A 15,809-nucleotide genomic window follows, 5' to 3' on the forward strand; every position below is an offset into this window, starting at 1 on the left:
GTAGTGTCTTTAAATAAAATGGCATGTAACGCGTGAATAAATGTTTAAATAATATTTGCAATTGTAGCTACACTGCAATTAAATAGCTGAGCCAAATGCAGGTTGGTGTAGTTTTGTTTTACTTTAATTAAAGTAATGAAAATCTGGTCTTCAAAACTGATAGATTCTACCGTCCAGCCAGCAAAATAAATAATTGAATCTTTGAACCTCAACGCATATCTCACAACAATTTGAAATACTTCCTTTGTAGGAAGCCCAGTTTCCATTCTGACAACATCTCCTGACGGTTCTCCCACAGTGTAACACTTGTTTTTGTACTGGATCTGTTCTTGTGAATTTTTTAGATCTCTGTTCACTAGGTCCAATTCTGCCTCCAGGATAACCTCCCATGTTGTTTTTTGCTTTTGTTCCTTACTCTTCTCAGTGGATAGTGCCTCATTTTTGCGAACGTCCTCGATCATCTCAGTGAGAGTATTTCACATGAAGGCAGTCTCAGTTTTTGTTTTTTTCTTCGGAGGGGATCCTCGTTGTTCAGGAAATAATTTTTCCCTATTTCGCTCAAAAATCTCTGGGCCATTGGATTTCTTACCATTTCTAAAGTGGCAGCTACATACCCTGGAGTATTTGTTGGGCATTTTATCTTCTCATCTACGAAAGGAGCAAACAGAAACTGCTTTATCAGGTGTAACAACATTCATAAAATAGTAAACATGACCCACAAACTAAGGTGAAGCGAAATATCAAGCGAACTAGCTCAAAATCGACATAATTTATTATTTCAATTCAATGATTTATTTATTACAACCTTTTTATTAAACGGACTCTTATCAATGTTTTTACTAACCTTATCAGACGAATCTATCGTTTGTGTTCGTTTGTTGCCTTTTCAGGACTTGGAAATGCGAAGAATCGGCAAGTATGGCTCTCTGATGCATGGTTACACATCGGAGCAAAGCAGTAGACCATTTATGACCTTTTCACCCTTTTTGTCACACAAAAGCGTTTATTGTGGCAGCTTAATTAACTCTTCATCCAGAGATCTTTTTTTGAGTGATTTTAAACGATGAAACAATAATTTAAGTGCTTTGATCTTCCAACAAATAAAAGCGTGACCTACGTGGTTCTGATCATCTGCATTATTTTGAACTGAGTTTTTTGGTGTCATGGTAACGTGACGTCACACTTTAGGACTCTATAAGACTTGTGATTTACTGGTTGAACTTGGTGTTGTCTTTCACTTGTATCCGCATTCCATCACATGGCTATGAATAAAATGGCTAAATGTACAAAATGATATTAGGGTCGTATTAAGTTGTACGCGTCATAAGCGATGTAAACCATTATGAACTAGTGTCTAGTGTCCAGCAAATGAATATGCTTTGTTGCAGTTGTTTCAGTCGAGTCACTCAGTTTCAGTGGTACGCCATTTTGATTCTGTTCACCATCTTATTAAAATTAACTTCAACTCATGTGGTAAAGAGTTTTTTTCTCTTCTTTCTAGTAAAGTTATTTTTTATACTATTTGTTACATTTTATTTTGGGACCGTAGTTTCTAGCACATAAAGTAATTTGTTTATATAATTTATCATAATCCAAGGCATTGCCTTATGGTCAATGCCTTGGGTTATGATTTAATTTCATGCACTTATTCATTTTCAACAGTTTCGGTAAGTCAATGCTTAAATGTTCAACTCTGTTAGAATGCAAGTTAGGTTGTTCGTCTTCAGGAATAAGCATTTGCTACCTCACTAGATCTTTTTTTTTATTTTAATATAATTACATGTTTGTACTAAAAAAAAGATTTTTATAGATTTGAAAAAGGGCAAGTTGTCTTAAAATCCGAAGGCCTATTCCTACATAGTAACTTAGGTTTGAACTCCAGATGTCAAGATGCTGGTTCTATTGCAGATTCAGTTGTATTCAACATTTTACTTGTTGGTGAAGAAGGAGTTTTTGCTGCCAAACGTCTCGCCCCATTAGCCAGCAATGTGAGGGCTGCACATGTCAACCTAGCCTCAGATCCTTCTGGTTAGTGAATTGAATGTTTTTGAGGTTATTCCTTCCTCTAACTATCACTTGGGTTGTTGCTCCCATCAAATATGTAATTCTACTTTTCTATTTACAGTGATAAGTTTCTCATATCTCTTGTCTTACCTGACTTACCTCGCTATTGGTTGTTTTGGTTGCACTAACTTCGTAAGTTAATTTTGTATGAATGCTATGTGTATATGCGAATTGTAGAGGACGAAGTTCACACACCTACGCCTCTTTATAACAACACACTGGCGACCAATCAGATCGCGGGAGGTGGTGAGCAGCTGACTGCTGATTGGGTAAATGAGAGCACTGTAGTGAAAGAATGTATGGTGCTCACACGCATATGGATGCATCAGAGAGACCTCGATATGGTACGTGTTCGACCTTTTATTGTCCATAGTGGTTTTTTCTCCATTTCTTTGTCATATGCTAGGAGTTATCTATCATTGCTTGTTGAAATCATTTCAAGAACTACTGGTAGAAATTGCGAGCTAGCAAAATTTCTCATTGGTTCTGTTAAAATATTATTTTGCACAGTTTCATATTTGGTAGCAACAAGCCGCGCTTATAGTTAATGCAATCTGTTGTTCTTTCTTGTGTTTAACATAACTGTATTTAACACAACTGTCTTTAACATAACTGTATTTAACACAACTGTCTTTAACATAGCTGTGTTTAAGGTAGCTGTTTTTGTTGTGGCCATGTTTAACTTGCACATTGGTGAACCTTTCCAACTTTCTATATCTCGTGGCTTCACAAATTTGTTACCCAAGTTATATCGATATTAAAAAGTTAAAGGTGAATAAATGGTAGTAGACTACTCTATTTTAACAAGCATGTATTTTACTTTTCTAGTCTCAGTTCTCTTATGTTTACTGGTTGTAGGGGTTTGACTGCGTAAGCCCTTTTATTGTGCGAATGCTCATGATCTACTTACTCAAGAATCGTAAGCTAGCCTACCACACAACAAGCCACCAGATGTTCCTGTCCTTCTTACAAAAGATCGGTACGTTGAATATAAATTATCAAGAAGTTGTTTGTTCTATCGCTAATGGTTATAACTAGTAGGAAACCATTGCAATGCACAGTGTAAACTACTATATGCTCATCTTCCTTAACCTCCATGTCGTTGTTTACTACTGTTATGAACGTTAGTTCACCTTGTTTAATGACAGATTCGCCACTCTGTTATGGAAACTCTATGTTAGTGTATGTTGTGTTTTAGCCAGCTTTGATTGGTCAAAGCCAATATGTATGAAAGAGGTCATCGAACCAGAGACATTAGCCAATCATATGCAAGTATCTCAATATGTTTTTCTGGATCCAACTGGGATCGTGAACTATTGCGCTGCCGTATCTAGTCAAGCGATGGAAATGGTACAGATGTTCTTACATTATCTTAGTAGTGGTAGAGTTTGTAGCAGGTATCTGTTATGTAGCAGATGTCTGTCATGTAGCAGGTGTGTGTCATGTAGCATGTGTGTGTCATGTAGCAGGTGTCTGTCATGTAGCAGGTGTCTACCATGTAGCAGGTGTCTGCCATGTAGCAGGTGTCTGTCATGTAGCAGGTGTGTGTCATGCAGTAGGTGTCTGTCATATAGCAGGTGTGTGTCATGCAGTAGGTGTCTGCCATGTAGCAGGTGTTTGTCATGCAGTAGGTGTCTGCCATGTAGCAGGTGTTTGTCATGCAGTAGGTGTCTGCCATGTAGCAGGTGTCTGTCATGTAGTAGGTGTCTGTCTTGTAGCAGATGCTTGTTGTGTAACAGGTGTCCATTATGTGGAGGGTGTCTGTCATGCAGCAGATGTCGTTCATGTAGCAGGTGTGTGTCATGCAGTAGGTGTCTGCCATGTAGCAGCTGTGTGTCATGCAGCAAGTGTCTGCCATGTAGCAGGCGTGTGTCATGCAGCAGGTGTCTGCCATGTAGCAGAAGTCTGTCATGCAGCAGGTGTCTATCATGTAGCAGGTGTCTATCATGTAGCAGGTGTCTGTCATGTAGCTGATGTTTGTCATGTAGCAGGTGTCTGTCATGTAGCAGGTGTCTGTCATGTAGCAGACGCTTGTTATGTAGCAGGTGTCTGTTATGTAGCAGTTGTTTGTTATGCAGCAAATGCTTGTTATGCAGCAGAGATCTGTCATGCAGCAGGTGTCTGTCATGTAGCAGGTGTCTGTCATGTAGCAGTTGTCAGTCATGTAGCAGATGTATGTTATGTAGCAGGTGTCTATCATGTAGCAGGTGTGTGTCATGCAGCAGGTGTTTGTCATGTAGCATGTGTCTGTCATGTAGCAGGTGTCTGTCATGTAGCAGGTGTCTGTTATGTAGAAGATGCTTGTTATGTAGCAGGTGTCCATTATGTAGCTGGTGTTGCATACATAACAGGTGTCTATTAAAGGAAGGTGTGTGTCAATAAGTGAGTTTATATTAAGGAACCGCTATTTATCATTAAGCAGGTGTCTGTTTTGAAACAATGTTTTGTTATGACTCGCAGTAGTCTGCATGTTTACTTTTCAGTGCCATTGTATTTGTCATGCGGTATTGTAGTCAATCATGTGTACCATAGTAGATAAACTCTACTTGCAGCTGAAACATCATGCCAACTCAACTGTGACCTTAATGATGAAAGACACAGACAGCTCTTTCCATGATACATTTATCAAGAAACTTCCAGCACATCTATACTATGACTATGGCATAAAGTAAGTTAAGTTCTATGTTAGATGCCCACACCCAATACAGAACATCCTCACCCACCCCTATCACGCTCACAAACATGTTGTTGGTTTGGTGGTTATAGTTCTTTTTTTTGTAGATATCTCTCTGGTTAGCAGGCTGTTCCTTAATAGAATGTACTAGCTGTTCTACCCGGTGATGCCCAGGTAGTAAAAAAAGTCTTTGGACAGAAAATTTATTTGTATTTAACATAAATAACGACATTTGCCATTTTAACTTTCAAACTACATATCATGAAAAAAGTTTTTTGTGTATTGGAAATAGTTTGAGAGAAAATAAAAACAACTAAAGTTTTTCAAACTTTGTCAAACAACTGTAACTTTCATACTTTATATCATGAGGAAACTATTTTGTGCAGGTCAAATAAGTTTAAAAAAAAATAAAACAGCTGTGAAAGGGATTAGATGTAAATGTGAAATAATTAGCAAGTAATAGTTAAATTAAGTCGGTTTTGCTACAATAACATTAAAAGATGATTCGGTAATGATACAATTAATACAAACTGAGAAAACAAAATAAAATTCCTGAATATGCTGAATTAATAATAGCAATTCTTGCATAAAAGTGTGTGGGTATAAAAAGGTTACTGTTCCACCAGAAGCTATCCATCATTTTTTTGAATACGACGATACTAAAAAGTATGACAAAATATGGTAGTATTTTGTCGTTGAAATTTTATTAGAACAATGTCTGCCAAAAATGGTTGAATAAAAGAATAATATTAATAATAAAGATTGGACACTAATCAAGTAACAATAACAGTGATAGGAAAATGAATAATGTTTAAACTTCAAACACGATACTCAAATTATGTTTAAAAGAATGCAAGTTGAAATAATAACGACTATGAAACAAACTTTAAAAAACATATTATAAACTTAAAAGTTTTAAGAAGTTTATAAATGTAATAAGAGAATGTAAATTTATGTATCTATATATACATTTCTCAAAGTATGTAAATGTATGTAAATATAAGAGAGTGAGGAATAACTAATACTTGTAACCTTAGATGATAAATCTTACAGTATTCTTACAAATGTTTGTTGTAAAATGTGAAATTAATTACGAAAAACTAATCGGTTAGGTTTAGAAGGAAAGATGTGTAAGCTAATAGACCTAGCTGTACAACCGGCGTTGCCCAGGTAATAAAAAGGTCTATGGACAGAAAATTAATTTGTATTTAACATATAACAACATTTGCCATTCTACCTAAATACAACTGTAAAGGTTTTCAAATTTTGTCAAACAACTTTTAAACTTCATATCATGAGAAAAATGTTTCGTGCACGTCAAATAAATTTAAAAAAATAAAACGACTCTAAAAGGATTTAGATGTAAAAGGGAAATAATTGGCAAGTAATAGCTAAATTGAGTCTGTTTTGTTACGACTACAATAAGAGATGATTCAGTAATGATACAATTAATGCGAACTGAGAAAAAAAAACATTCTGAATATGTTGAATTAATAACAATTATTGCATAGAAGTGTGTGTGTAAAAAAGTTACTGTTCCACCAACAGCTATCCATCAAAACTCTGAATACGACGATACTGGAACGACGATACTGGCACGACGATATGTAAAATTGAGATATTGTAGTGTCTTTGTCTGATCGAAGGTGAGAGAATCTAGAGTCTGGAGGCTATTCCTACTCAAGATAATACAATTGTCCGCGTGAAAAGTATTAACCTTTACGGTGATTTAGCAATTGAACCTTAAGAAAAGCCGGAAATAGAGGTTCACAAAAAAGGCATCGTGTTTCATAGAGTTAATAGAATTTAATCGCCAAATTCTAATATCGAGAGAGTCTATTGTCGATATCGTTTGCCGAAAACAAATTAGCCCTAATACGGCGAGGACAAAAACCCATCGCGTGTCATAGAGCTAAAAAATTCATAGAGTTGTAATTATTACATCATTTTTGTGTGAAAACTGAAAACGATGAATAGGTTATGTATAGAGGTGCACTAACTGGAGATTCCAGTTAATGCGCCCTAGCGGTGAAAGAAAAAACCACAGAATAGCCGGCATCCTTATCTAAGCCGACTGGCTCAAACCATCAGAAAAAAGTAGTCGCTAATAGTCCAAAAAGTACGGTACTCTATAAGGTGAACCAACACACAAGCACACACACACACACCGTTTTGCCGTTTATATAGTAGATATATATTCTTTTGTTTTTTGTATTATACAAAATTAAACTTGCAAAAATTTCATCCATGGCAAGTCTACACTTATTGATATGAAATACATCTTATCCGCTATAGAAAGCAAAATGGCATTGAGAGGGTTGCAATAATCTTTATCTCTCATTTACTGCTGACAAATTAATATAATTGAGCTATGAAATGCATTTGTTAACCCTTTGCTCACGGCAAGAGCCTCGTGGTGTGGCTTTAGTAGGCTTCGTACAAAGCGATTAGTGAGTAGTTAATTAATTAGCCTATCATATCTGTACTTGCACGAAAGGCAACCATTGCTTGCATGCATTGAGCCAATAGAAAATATGTTTACAACCCATTCTGAGCATAGTTTTGCTTTGCAAAGACTATTTTTTATCGCAATTTCTTCTTAGCAATGACCAGTCTTGCCAGATGCATTATTATAGCTACGAAGGTTTCACTAATTTTAGATTTATGGGATTTGGGTGATTTTTATTAAACAATAGTATTACTAAGAGTAATTATTTTATTTTTAGCAGCAATAATAATGCCGTAAACTAATACTATTAATAACTTTTCTGACTTGGAACATGCTCACGGTAGTAGCGAACATGCCCAAAAAAAATAATCCAAGCTCATTTTGCAACACATTTGTAGCATTTTTATGACATCACCTCATGTAAGATATTATGCTGATTAATTTGGTATCAGAACCTTTTTATAGACAGTCTGGTTCAAAAGTTATGATGTTTTATATACGCCCCTGTCAAATATTACGTTTTATATATGCCCATGTCAAGTATTACATTTTATATACACCCTTGTCAAATTTTACATTTTATATCCGGCCCTGTCAAATATTACGTTTTATATACGGCCCTGTAAAATATTGCATTTTATATACACCCCTGTAAAATATTACATTTTATATACACCCCTGTAAAATATTACATTTTACCGGATATGTAATTATGTAAAAAATTTGATTTAGTAGTGAAAGAGTTAATATATTCAAGGATAGAGTCATTGTTGATTATTCCTAGTAATGATGATAATTACTAGATGTCAGTGTATGCTCGTGACTCATCTGTAATTAAGTATATGTACATGTATATGAACGTGTCTGCAACACATTGATACCAGTCCTGGGTCAACTAGTACAAGGTGTACCTCATAATCTTTGTTTATACATTTAAAACATACAAAAATTATCAACTGGCTGCATACATGTAGGTTTGTTACTTGGATTTATATGACCATTGCCTCAAGGTAGGAAGTTGTATTTCCATTTTTAAACATGACTCTATGGATTTCTATTCGTAAAAATCACTCTATGGATTTCTATTCTTGAACCTAACTTTATGGAGAATGATATTTTTTGGTTCCCTAGGTTGTATTCGGTCTCCAAATGGACGTGTATAGACAGGGAGAGATACATAGACAGCTGTGGTGATGCGGTCTACAGCGCATTGCCTAAAGTCTTACAGGTACTGAAACGAGGGCTCGGTAAACGGATTACCTCCCTTGTCACTTCACCATTGATTAGACATTCTGTAAGTTTTTAAACTATTTACTTTCAAAGCACAAATAGAGGGAAGGACTGTCTGTTGTTTTTACTCCACCCTAGGAAATCCTTATTTATGGAGGCTGATATTAAGTCTTCACATTCTATGCGCTTACTTGTATTGGTAGCTCTCTGTTTATTCATAACTTGTTGATGTCATCACCTCTTAACTCATTCGTCACCAAATTTGAACCACACGGTATATAAAACAGGTTTCGATACCAAGTTAATCAACATAATACAGTCAAACATGGATAACTCGTCCACGGATAGCTCGAACACATGGTTAATTCGAACATTTCCTTTGGTCCGTTCCCACGTAATGATTAATTCGAACTGTTTTTTTGCCCAACGGTTGTTATCGCTTTAGAAAATCACTTTATTCAAAGCCATAGAGGTAAACTTCATCTTTTCGTAATTCATAAGTGTCGTTATTACCACCATCGGCAAAATATTTTTGTCAACGACTTTTCTAAAAGTTTGGTGAAATTTGATTTATACTGCGATACGATGAATAGCACGGGCTAGCCGGGTCACGCGCGCAAGGATTTTCGCCACGCACATACAAAACAAAAATCGCATGTTGTTTTTGTTTTGTATGTGCGTGGCGAAAATCCTTGAGTGTGTGACTTGGCTAGCCCGTGATGAATAGTTTTCCGACGTTGATTCCGTGTTGAATCAACGTCGGAATGTTGAATGTTTAAAACGTCTTAATAATTGTTGTAATTAAACGTATACGTTGTCTGAGCTACAAAAAACTATTCATCGTTTGACCTAAACACAGAATACGTGTGTACATTCAATAAGTATCTATTAAAAAAGCGTGAGTGATATAGAATGTACCGTAAAACCTCGTAAAACTTCTAATTGAACTGCCTCGGAGTGTTGCTCTTAACGAATCCCAGGTAAAGTAAGGTAATCTGCATAAACTTCAAGAAAAAACGGCAAAATTGATCGTGGGTACAACCCCAAAAGGAAAAAATGTCTTTTCTTTTGAGCATTTCAACAACGATCAAGTTTTGCCAATGTCAATCTGAAAAACGTCCTGGCAATAACATCACCTCAAACAACAAACCAATCTCAAGTGATAGAAAAATCTCTATACTTTTTCATGAAAACGTTTTAAACTTTACATTAGAAGCATTTAATTTGAAACAAGCCATTTGTGCTTTTGATTGATATTATAGTTTGTATATGTACATGTATCTACTAATAAATAAGTAAATATATGGACTTGTGACAGTGCTCTGATAACTTGAACGCTCTAATAATTCGAACACTTTTGCTCGGTCCCTTGAAGTTCGAGTTATCCATGTTTGACTGTATTTTGCATCAGTTGATGCCATGAAAACGCCCCAAGTGTGTCGCAATATGAATTCGGGCACCTTTTTTGGAAATTTTCAGTATGATCGTGAGCGCGTCTGAGCCAGACAAAAGTTATAAATATTATTACTTCTTACGGCATTATTATTATTGTTAAAAATAAAATAATCACCCTCAGTAGTACTATTGTTTATTGTTTAATTAAATTCACCCGAATTCCATTGATCTAAAATTAGTGAAACCTTCGTAGATGTAATGCGTCTGACACGACTGGTCATTGCTAAGAAGAAATTGCGATAAAAAATAGTTTTTTGCAAAGTGAAACTACGCTCACGACGGGGTGTAGTAAACATACTTTATATTGGCTCAACGCCTGCAGATAATGGGTGCCTTTCTTATAAGTACAGGTACGATTGGCTAATTAATTAACTACACACTAATCAGAAATGGTTTTTTGGTGTTGGATTTTCGGTTTTCTTTTTTATCAGAATTGAGTCAGGATGTTGCCTAGGTTTTCTTTCATTTTCACTCAGGTAACCCTCAGCACACATTTAGATTTTCATGACAACAATCTGTAAATGCATTCATCAAGAGCAATTGTCTTTAATGCATGCAACGGCGCATTCTTGATTGTCCAATCAGATGGGTGTTTAAGAGGCTGGTTCTCGAAAAGACGGAGTTTTTGAACCAATAATTTTGGTGATCTGGTGATGGCACAAAGCTTATATGTAGGAAGTTTAAGCGAAATCAGCCTAATGGAAATGCATAGTTTTACACACATTAACAGACAGACACAATGACAAGGTGGGATTTCTCATCAGAAATACACACCCATGTTATATTTTTTTTCAGAAATGCACACCAATGTTATAGTTCTCATCAGAAATGCACACCCATGTTATACTTCTCATCAGAAATACACACCCATGTTATATTTCCCATCAGAAATACACACCCATGTTATATTTCTCATCAGAAATTCACACTAATGTTATATTTCTTATCAGAATTACACACCCAACGTTATATTTCTCATCAGAAATACACACCAATGTTATATTTATCATCAGAAATGCACACCAATGTTATATTTTTCATCAGAAATACACACCCATGTTATATTTCTCTTCAGAAATACACACCAATGTTATATTTTGCTATCAATAGTTGTCTTGCTTTACAGTCACTTGTCAAGATTCCTTCCAAGTGTACGAGGATCATCAACGACTCAATAATTATCAGGTTCAGTATAGACCTGGACCTCGCGTTCAACACTCTTGAGAGGGGGCCACCAGCGGATGACCCGCTAGCTGAAGAGTTCAGACAGTTTTGGGGTGAACAGTCAAACCTGAGACGGTTCATGGACGGAGCTATATGTGAGGCTGTTGTGTGGGATGCTGAGCTCACTAGCTCAAAACGGAAGATTTTAGGTTTCATTGCTGAACTTGTACTGGAGAGGTATGTGGATGTACATCATGCCTTTAGCTAGGCTGTATTCATCATTGCAGGCGCTAGGAAGAGGGGGGGGCTTAGGGCAGGTGAGTAAGGTTTATTCTTAGTCAATTTCCAGGGAGAGATACACCTCAAACAAGCAATGCTATGTCACACATTTTGTTACTATAATACCAACACCGTTGCTATGAAACATGCACTTTTCCTGTGATACACACACTGTTGCTGTGGCACACGCGCTGTTGCTATGATACATGGACTGTTGCTATGATACTTGCACTCTTGCGATGGTATACACACATGCCGCGATTCATGCTTGCAGGAAGTTTGCAATAAGTTAATAACATTTTTGATGTCCATTTACAATTTGTTTATTTTTTTCTAAACAGCAAGGTGTATGCTGAAAAGGACAACTAATAGCAAGGATTTTATACGTCTACAATAAAGCAAAACAAAAATATATTTTCACTAATAAGGGCAGCGTGTAGGCTACGTGTCCATCGTCTATGTGTCTTTAGAGGTTAAGATAAAGGTAATTTTTCGACACTACTGCAACTCTTGACATTCAGATTGGTGCAGGTATTACCTGCACCAATCGATCGCTTTTAAGTGTTTCTGAGCGATTGCGCAGCTACATGCTTAGTCTCTCTGTTTTATCGACACATCTGATGATCTATCACGATGAACTAGAATGTCATTGAATTTATATACTATTGTATATTGCAGTAATAGAGATTACGCTGTATGTATGTCAGTATGTCTCACAAGTGCGACGAGAAAAAGAAAGCCACGTTTTAAGACTAAACTACAAGATTATCGTTATTCAAATCGAATTTGAGAACTTGCACCGATTTGGCATTTTACATTATATGGATTTTTTTACGTATCACGAAGCAAAAACTTTACATAATCTTTTTATTTGATGTGTAAGTTACGTTATAGAAGCGTCTATTGTATAGAAGCGTCTGCTGTATGTTCCTTTTCTACTTCCTCCCTTGACTTCATCAACTTATCTTGACTGTTGAGACTGCCGGCAACTGTTGCAACCTCAGACATCAATGTAGCCTGAGCCCCACAGCCTTGATCATAAACGTGATCATGTGAACTTGATCATACATCAGGTGAGCTAAAACTTCCACTTTATATTACAGGCACTGCAAGATATCCAATAAAACTCTGGCCTTTGGCTGTCGTCCTCTCGAAAATCTCATTATGTGTGACTCATTCCGCTCAAAAAGGAACTGTGGCTCTGGCGAGGAGGAGGCTGCGAAGTGTCAAGCCGCTCTGTTTCAGCTAAGCAAACAAATTCGGGCTATACCTTCCCTGCCACTTAGCGTGACGGACATTGTAGGCTTAGATCCAGCCAGCCGAGATACTCAGGTTAGGAGCATCAGCAACCCTTCTGAAAAAAAATTTTATGACTTCGCTTTAAGGGTAGTAACTAAATGGGTCAATGCTGTTGGACATGGAAAGGCATCGTGTTGATATTTGATTGGCTAAACAAACAGCATGCATACCGATGTTCTATTTGTTATACTTAGCATGTGCTACTTGAGTTAGACCAACTCTGGCTAAGCTGTATATATACAGGGAAGTTGTAGATTCAAGGCTATCTATAATGATATTTTATTATATTTATTAGTGGTGAAACAAATGATTTTTTTATTTAGTTCTTTAAAAAGTTTAAAGTTGGCTCTTCAGTGGTGTAATTACCTTAGGCAAAGTCATTGGTGCAAAAGCATTCCAAACATCAGCATACTGAACTTAGAGGTGCTGCCAACAACAGCAGTGGCAATCATCGTTCGGTGTACTCACAGCTTTTATAATTTATTTATCATCTGTTTTAGTTTGAAGTCGCGTATTTTCATTTTTCTAAGCTCATCCATATACCTGCATCAAGTTGGTTTTGTCATTGAGCTGCATATCAAATAGATTGAATCTTTTTTTTTAATGATAATAATTCCAGTACGCGAAAAATGCATTTTTGTTTGGCAGAACAGAATAACAGTTGTCTGAATTCTAAAAGAAATTTCGATTGGCACTTCGATTTATACATCAGTCTTTAGCCAACATATGCCATGTGTTGGCTAGGGGCATGACATATAAATTTGGTGCATTTTTTTCCAATCAGTATTTTTTAAATCTTTAAAAAGGCCAGTATACCATTAGAGATAGCTGTAGTTAAGAAAACATGTAGGAACACGTCAGATGTCTATGATAAGGTATTTTATTTTTAGGTATTTCCTTCTATGACAGGAGCAAATATCCCAACACTGAGTCCAACAAGAGGTAAAAAAGCAACTCTCTATGCCAATATGTCTACAGCTATTATGTATAACTGCAACTTTTTAATTTGACATGTTGGGCCTTTCTTTGTTTCAAGGCTACAAACTACTCCATGAAAATATCTAGAATAATATATTTAACATAATTCCGCTTTAGAGTCACAAACGACGTAAGTGAAGCAAACAATTGCAAACTAGCATCTAAATCGCAGGGGATAAATACGGTTTGTTGTGTTTGTGGGAGGAAGACAGCTTTAGAGTTTCAGTTTCAGCGATACGCCATTTTGGTTGTGGTTACTGGTTTTCGATCTCACTTGTTTCGCTTTTTAAAAACCATTTTTCCTTTTTCATTATGGCTCAAAAGCGCAAGACAGATGCTTCTAATGTTAATGCATCAAAAAAAGAAAGGCCATCATCATGGAGGTAAAACTAGATATTAATTAAAGTATGTAGTAATTTATTCAGGGTTCTCCGACTTACACTGAAACTCGAGGCACACCCTATCTTAAAAATGGATCAACATTGTAAGTCGAAGATCCCCCCCCTGTACTGCTGCATTAGCCTATGTGACTTTTGACCTTCTGCACTGGTTTATTGCTTGAATAAACTGGGCACTACTACATATAGTAATATTTTTCTATAGTTGTAAATGTCAACACTTATATGAGCACAATTCTATGAATAACTCTATACTTAAAACAGTGCTATGCATTGTGGAGGGCTCTAAGTGGCCCGACCATGAGGATACAGAGGCTACGGCAACTCTGAAGATGCTCATGCTTCTCAAGATGAATGAGGCTCTGAACTCGCTCGATTCTGTCACTTCCTTTGTGCGGGACGGGGGTCTTACTATATTCCAGGTACGGAGACCAGAGGCTTCATAATTGTAGTGATATTGTCAGCCATTCCCTTTATTGTATGGATTTGTTTGTAACTGTTTTCTGTTTTGAAGAGTCTCCTTCAGTTCTTCTTGATGTCTGTGGAGGTGAAGGGGGCTTTGCTGGTTTTGCTGTTCTTTGAAAAGAATAACAGAAAAATTAGCTTTTGTTTCATTCAAGAAAAACAAGCGTCTAAACTTTACAAGTAAATTTTTAACGAAGCCATTTTAATGATTTTTTAAGCCATTTTAATGATTAGATTTTTCAGAGTCGATGAATGGTTATAACGGATTAACTGTCACCAATAACATGACTTTTAACATTCATATAATGGTGAGTATTGTACCAGATCTCCCAGCAGCCCCTGCGGACAGTTTGGCAATATGAAAGAAATCCTGCGTTCTACAAAGATGATGGCAACTTATTCTTACCAATTTACATTCTCTTATTTTCATCGTGGTTTATCTGACACTCAGTATAACTGTTATCAATAGCCTGTTGTGCTATTGATAACAGTTATACTTGATTTATAACTTGGAGTGTTCTTGCTGCTCTGGAGCTAAGGCTACGACAAGGAGGTGGCAACGTCCTTATATACTAAAGACCTTACCACCGGTTTTATCTGTGTTTACTCTTAATAAAATTTGTGTAACTCTGAAGTAATGTAAATGTCTATTTTCTGTATTATTCCTCTGCAGGAGAGTTTACAAGTTAACCTGTCGTTGATGAACGCTGCCGAACTAGCCAGATTGAGACACAAAGCTGACTTTGTTCCTTCTCGAAAGCAGTTTATTGACTACGTGGTCCTGCCACATGTCACCATGACACTTGCTGGGTGAGATGAATGCGTGTAATCTATGTGACTCGGCAATAAAAGCTCTTGACAGGTTATGAATACACCTGGCAGGTGGTAAATAATTTAGGAAGGTTTTAACAGTTTGTTAGTGACAAGCTTTGACAGGTATTGAATTATTTATGTAGCTATAAGATCAAAAGTAAAGAATTTAGTAGGATTTGCATAAGCTTTTGGTTGAAATTGATATTCCTTCAGATAATTCTGTATGTTCTGATATGTTTTTTAAAACAATTCGTTAATATTAATTTATTGAGATTTGCATTTATTCAGAAACTGCGTGACATAATTTTTGTGTAGATGTAATTTTTTTGTGTTATTCAATTCCGATTCATCGTTCATTCCAGGCTTCAGAGTCAACACAGTACTTTTGGTGCGACCTGTAGATTGTTCAAAAGATGGCTCGGGATTCATCTTCTATCTACTTTTCTCCCAGAACCATGCACTGACCTCATTGCTGCCTCTCTCTTCGTCAACCCTGCCCCTTTTGAAGTACCCAGGTGACTAAAGATACTTTGGAAACCTT

General features: G+C 36.4%; 1 protein-coding gene and 1 pseudogene across 1 annotated transcript in view; one reads left to right on the top strand and one right to left on the bottom strand.

The window, feature by feature from the left end:
* Positions 1-461, bottom strand: part of LOC137399651 (uncharacterized) — a 1,059-nt pseudogene extending 598 nt beyond the window's left edge.
* The window catches only part of LOC137399698 (nucleolar protein 6-like), a 35,834-nt gene that overhangs the window by 10,362 nt on the left and 9,663 nt on the right, over positions 1-15,809 (top strand). Inside the window, exons 5-16 of the mRNA XM_068085898.1 lie at positions 1,909-2,028; positions 2,242-2,408; positions 2,923-3,043; positions 3,263-3,414; positions 4,617-4,732; positions 8,319-8,481; positions 10,999-11,273; positions 12,419-12,647; positions 13,505-13,556; positions 14,255-14,412; positions 15,129-15,265; positions 15,631-15,783. Of these exons, the coding sequence (XP_067941999.1) occupies positions 1,909-2,028; positions 2,242-2,408; positions 2,923-3,043; positions 3,263-3,414; positions 4,617-4,732; positions 8,319-8,481; positions 10,999-11,273; positions 12,419-12,647; positions 13,505-13,556; positions 14,255-14,412; positions 15,129-15,265; positions 15,631-15,783 (1,843 nt within the window). The remainder of the gene's footprint in view (positions 1-1,908; positions 2,029-2,241; positions 2,409-2,922; positions 3,044-3,262; positions 3,415-4,616; positions 4,733-8,318; positions 8,482-10,998; positions 11,274-12,418; positions 12,648-13,504; positions 13,557-14,254; positions 14,413-15,128; positions 15,266-15,630; positions 15,784-15,809) is intronic.

Source organism: Watersipora subatra, chromosome 7 (assembly GCF_963576615.1).
Source record: "Watersipora subatra chromosome 7, tzWatSuba1.1, whole genome shotgun sequence".
NCBI classification, from domain to species: domain Eukaryota; kingdom Metazoa; phylum Bryozoa; class Gymnolaemata; order Cheilostomatida; family Watersiporidae; genus Watersipora; species Watersipora subatra.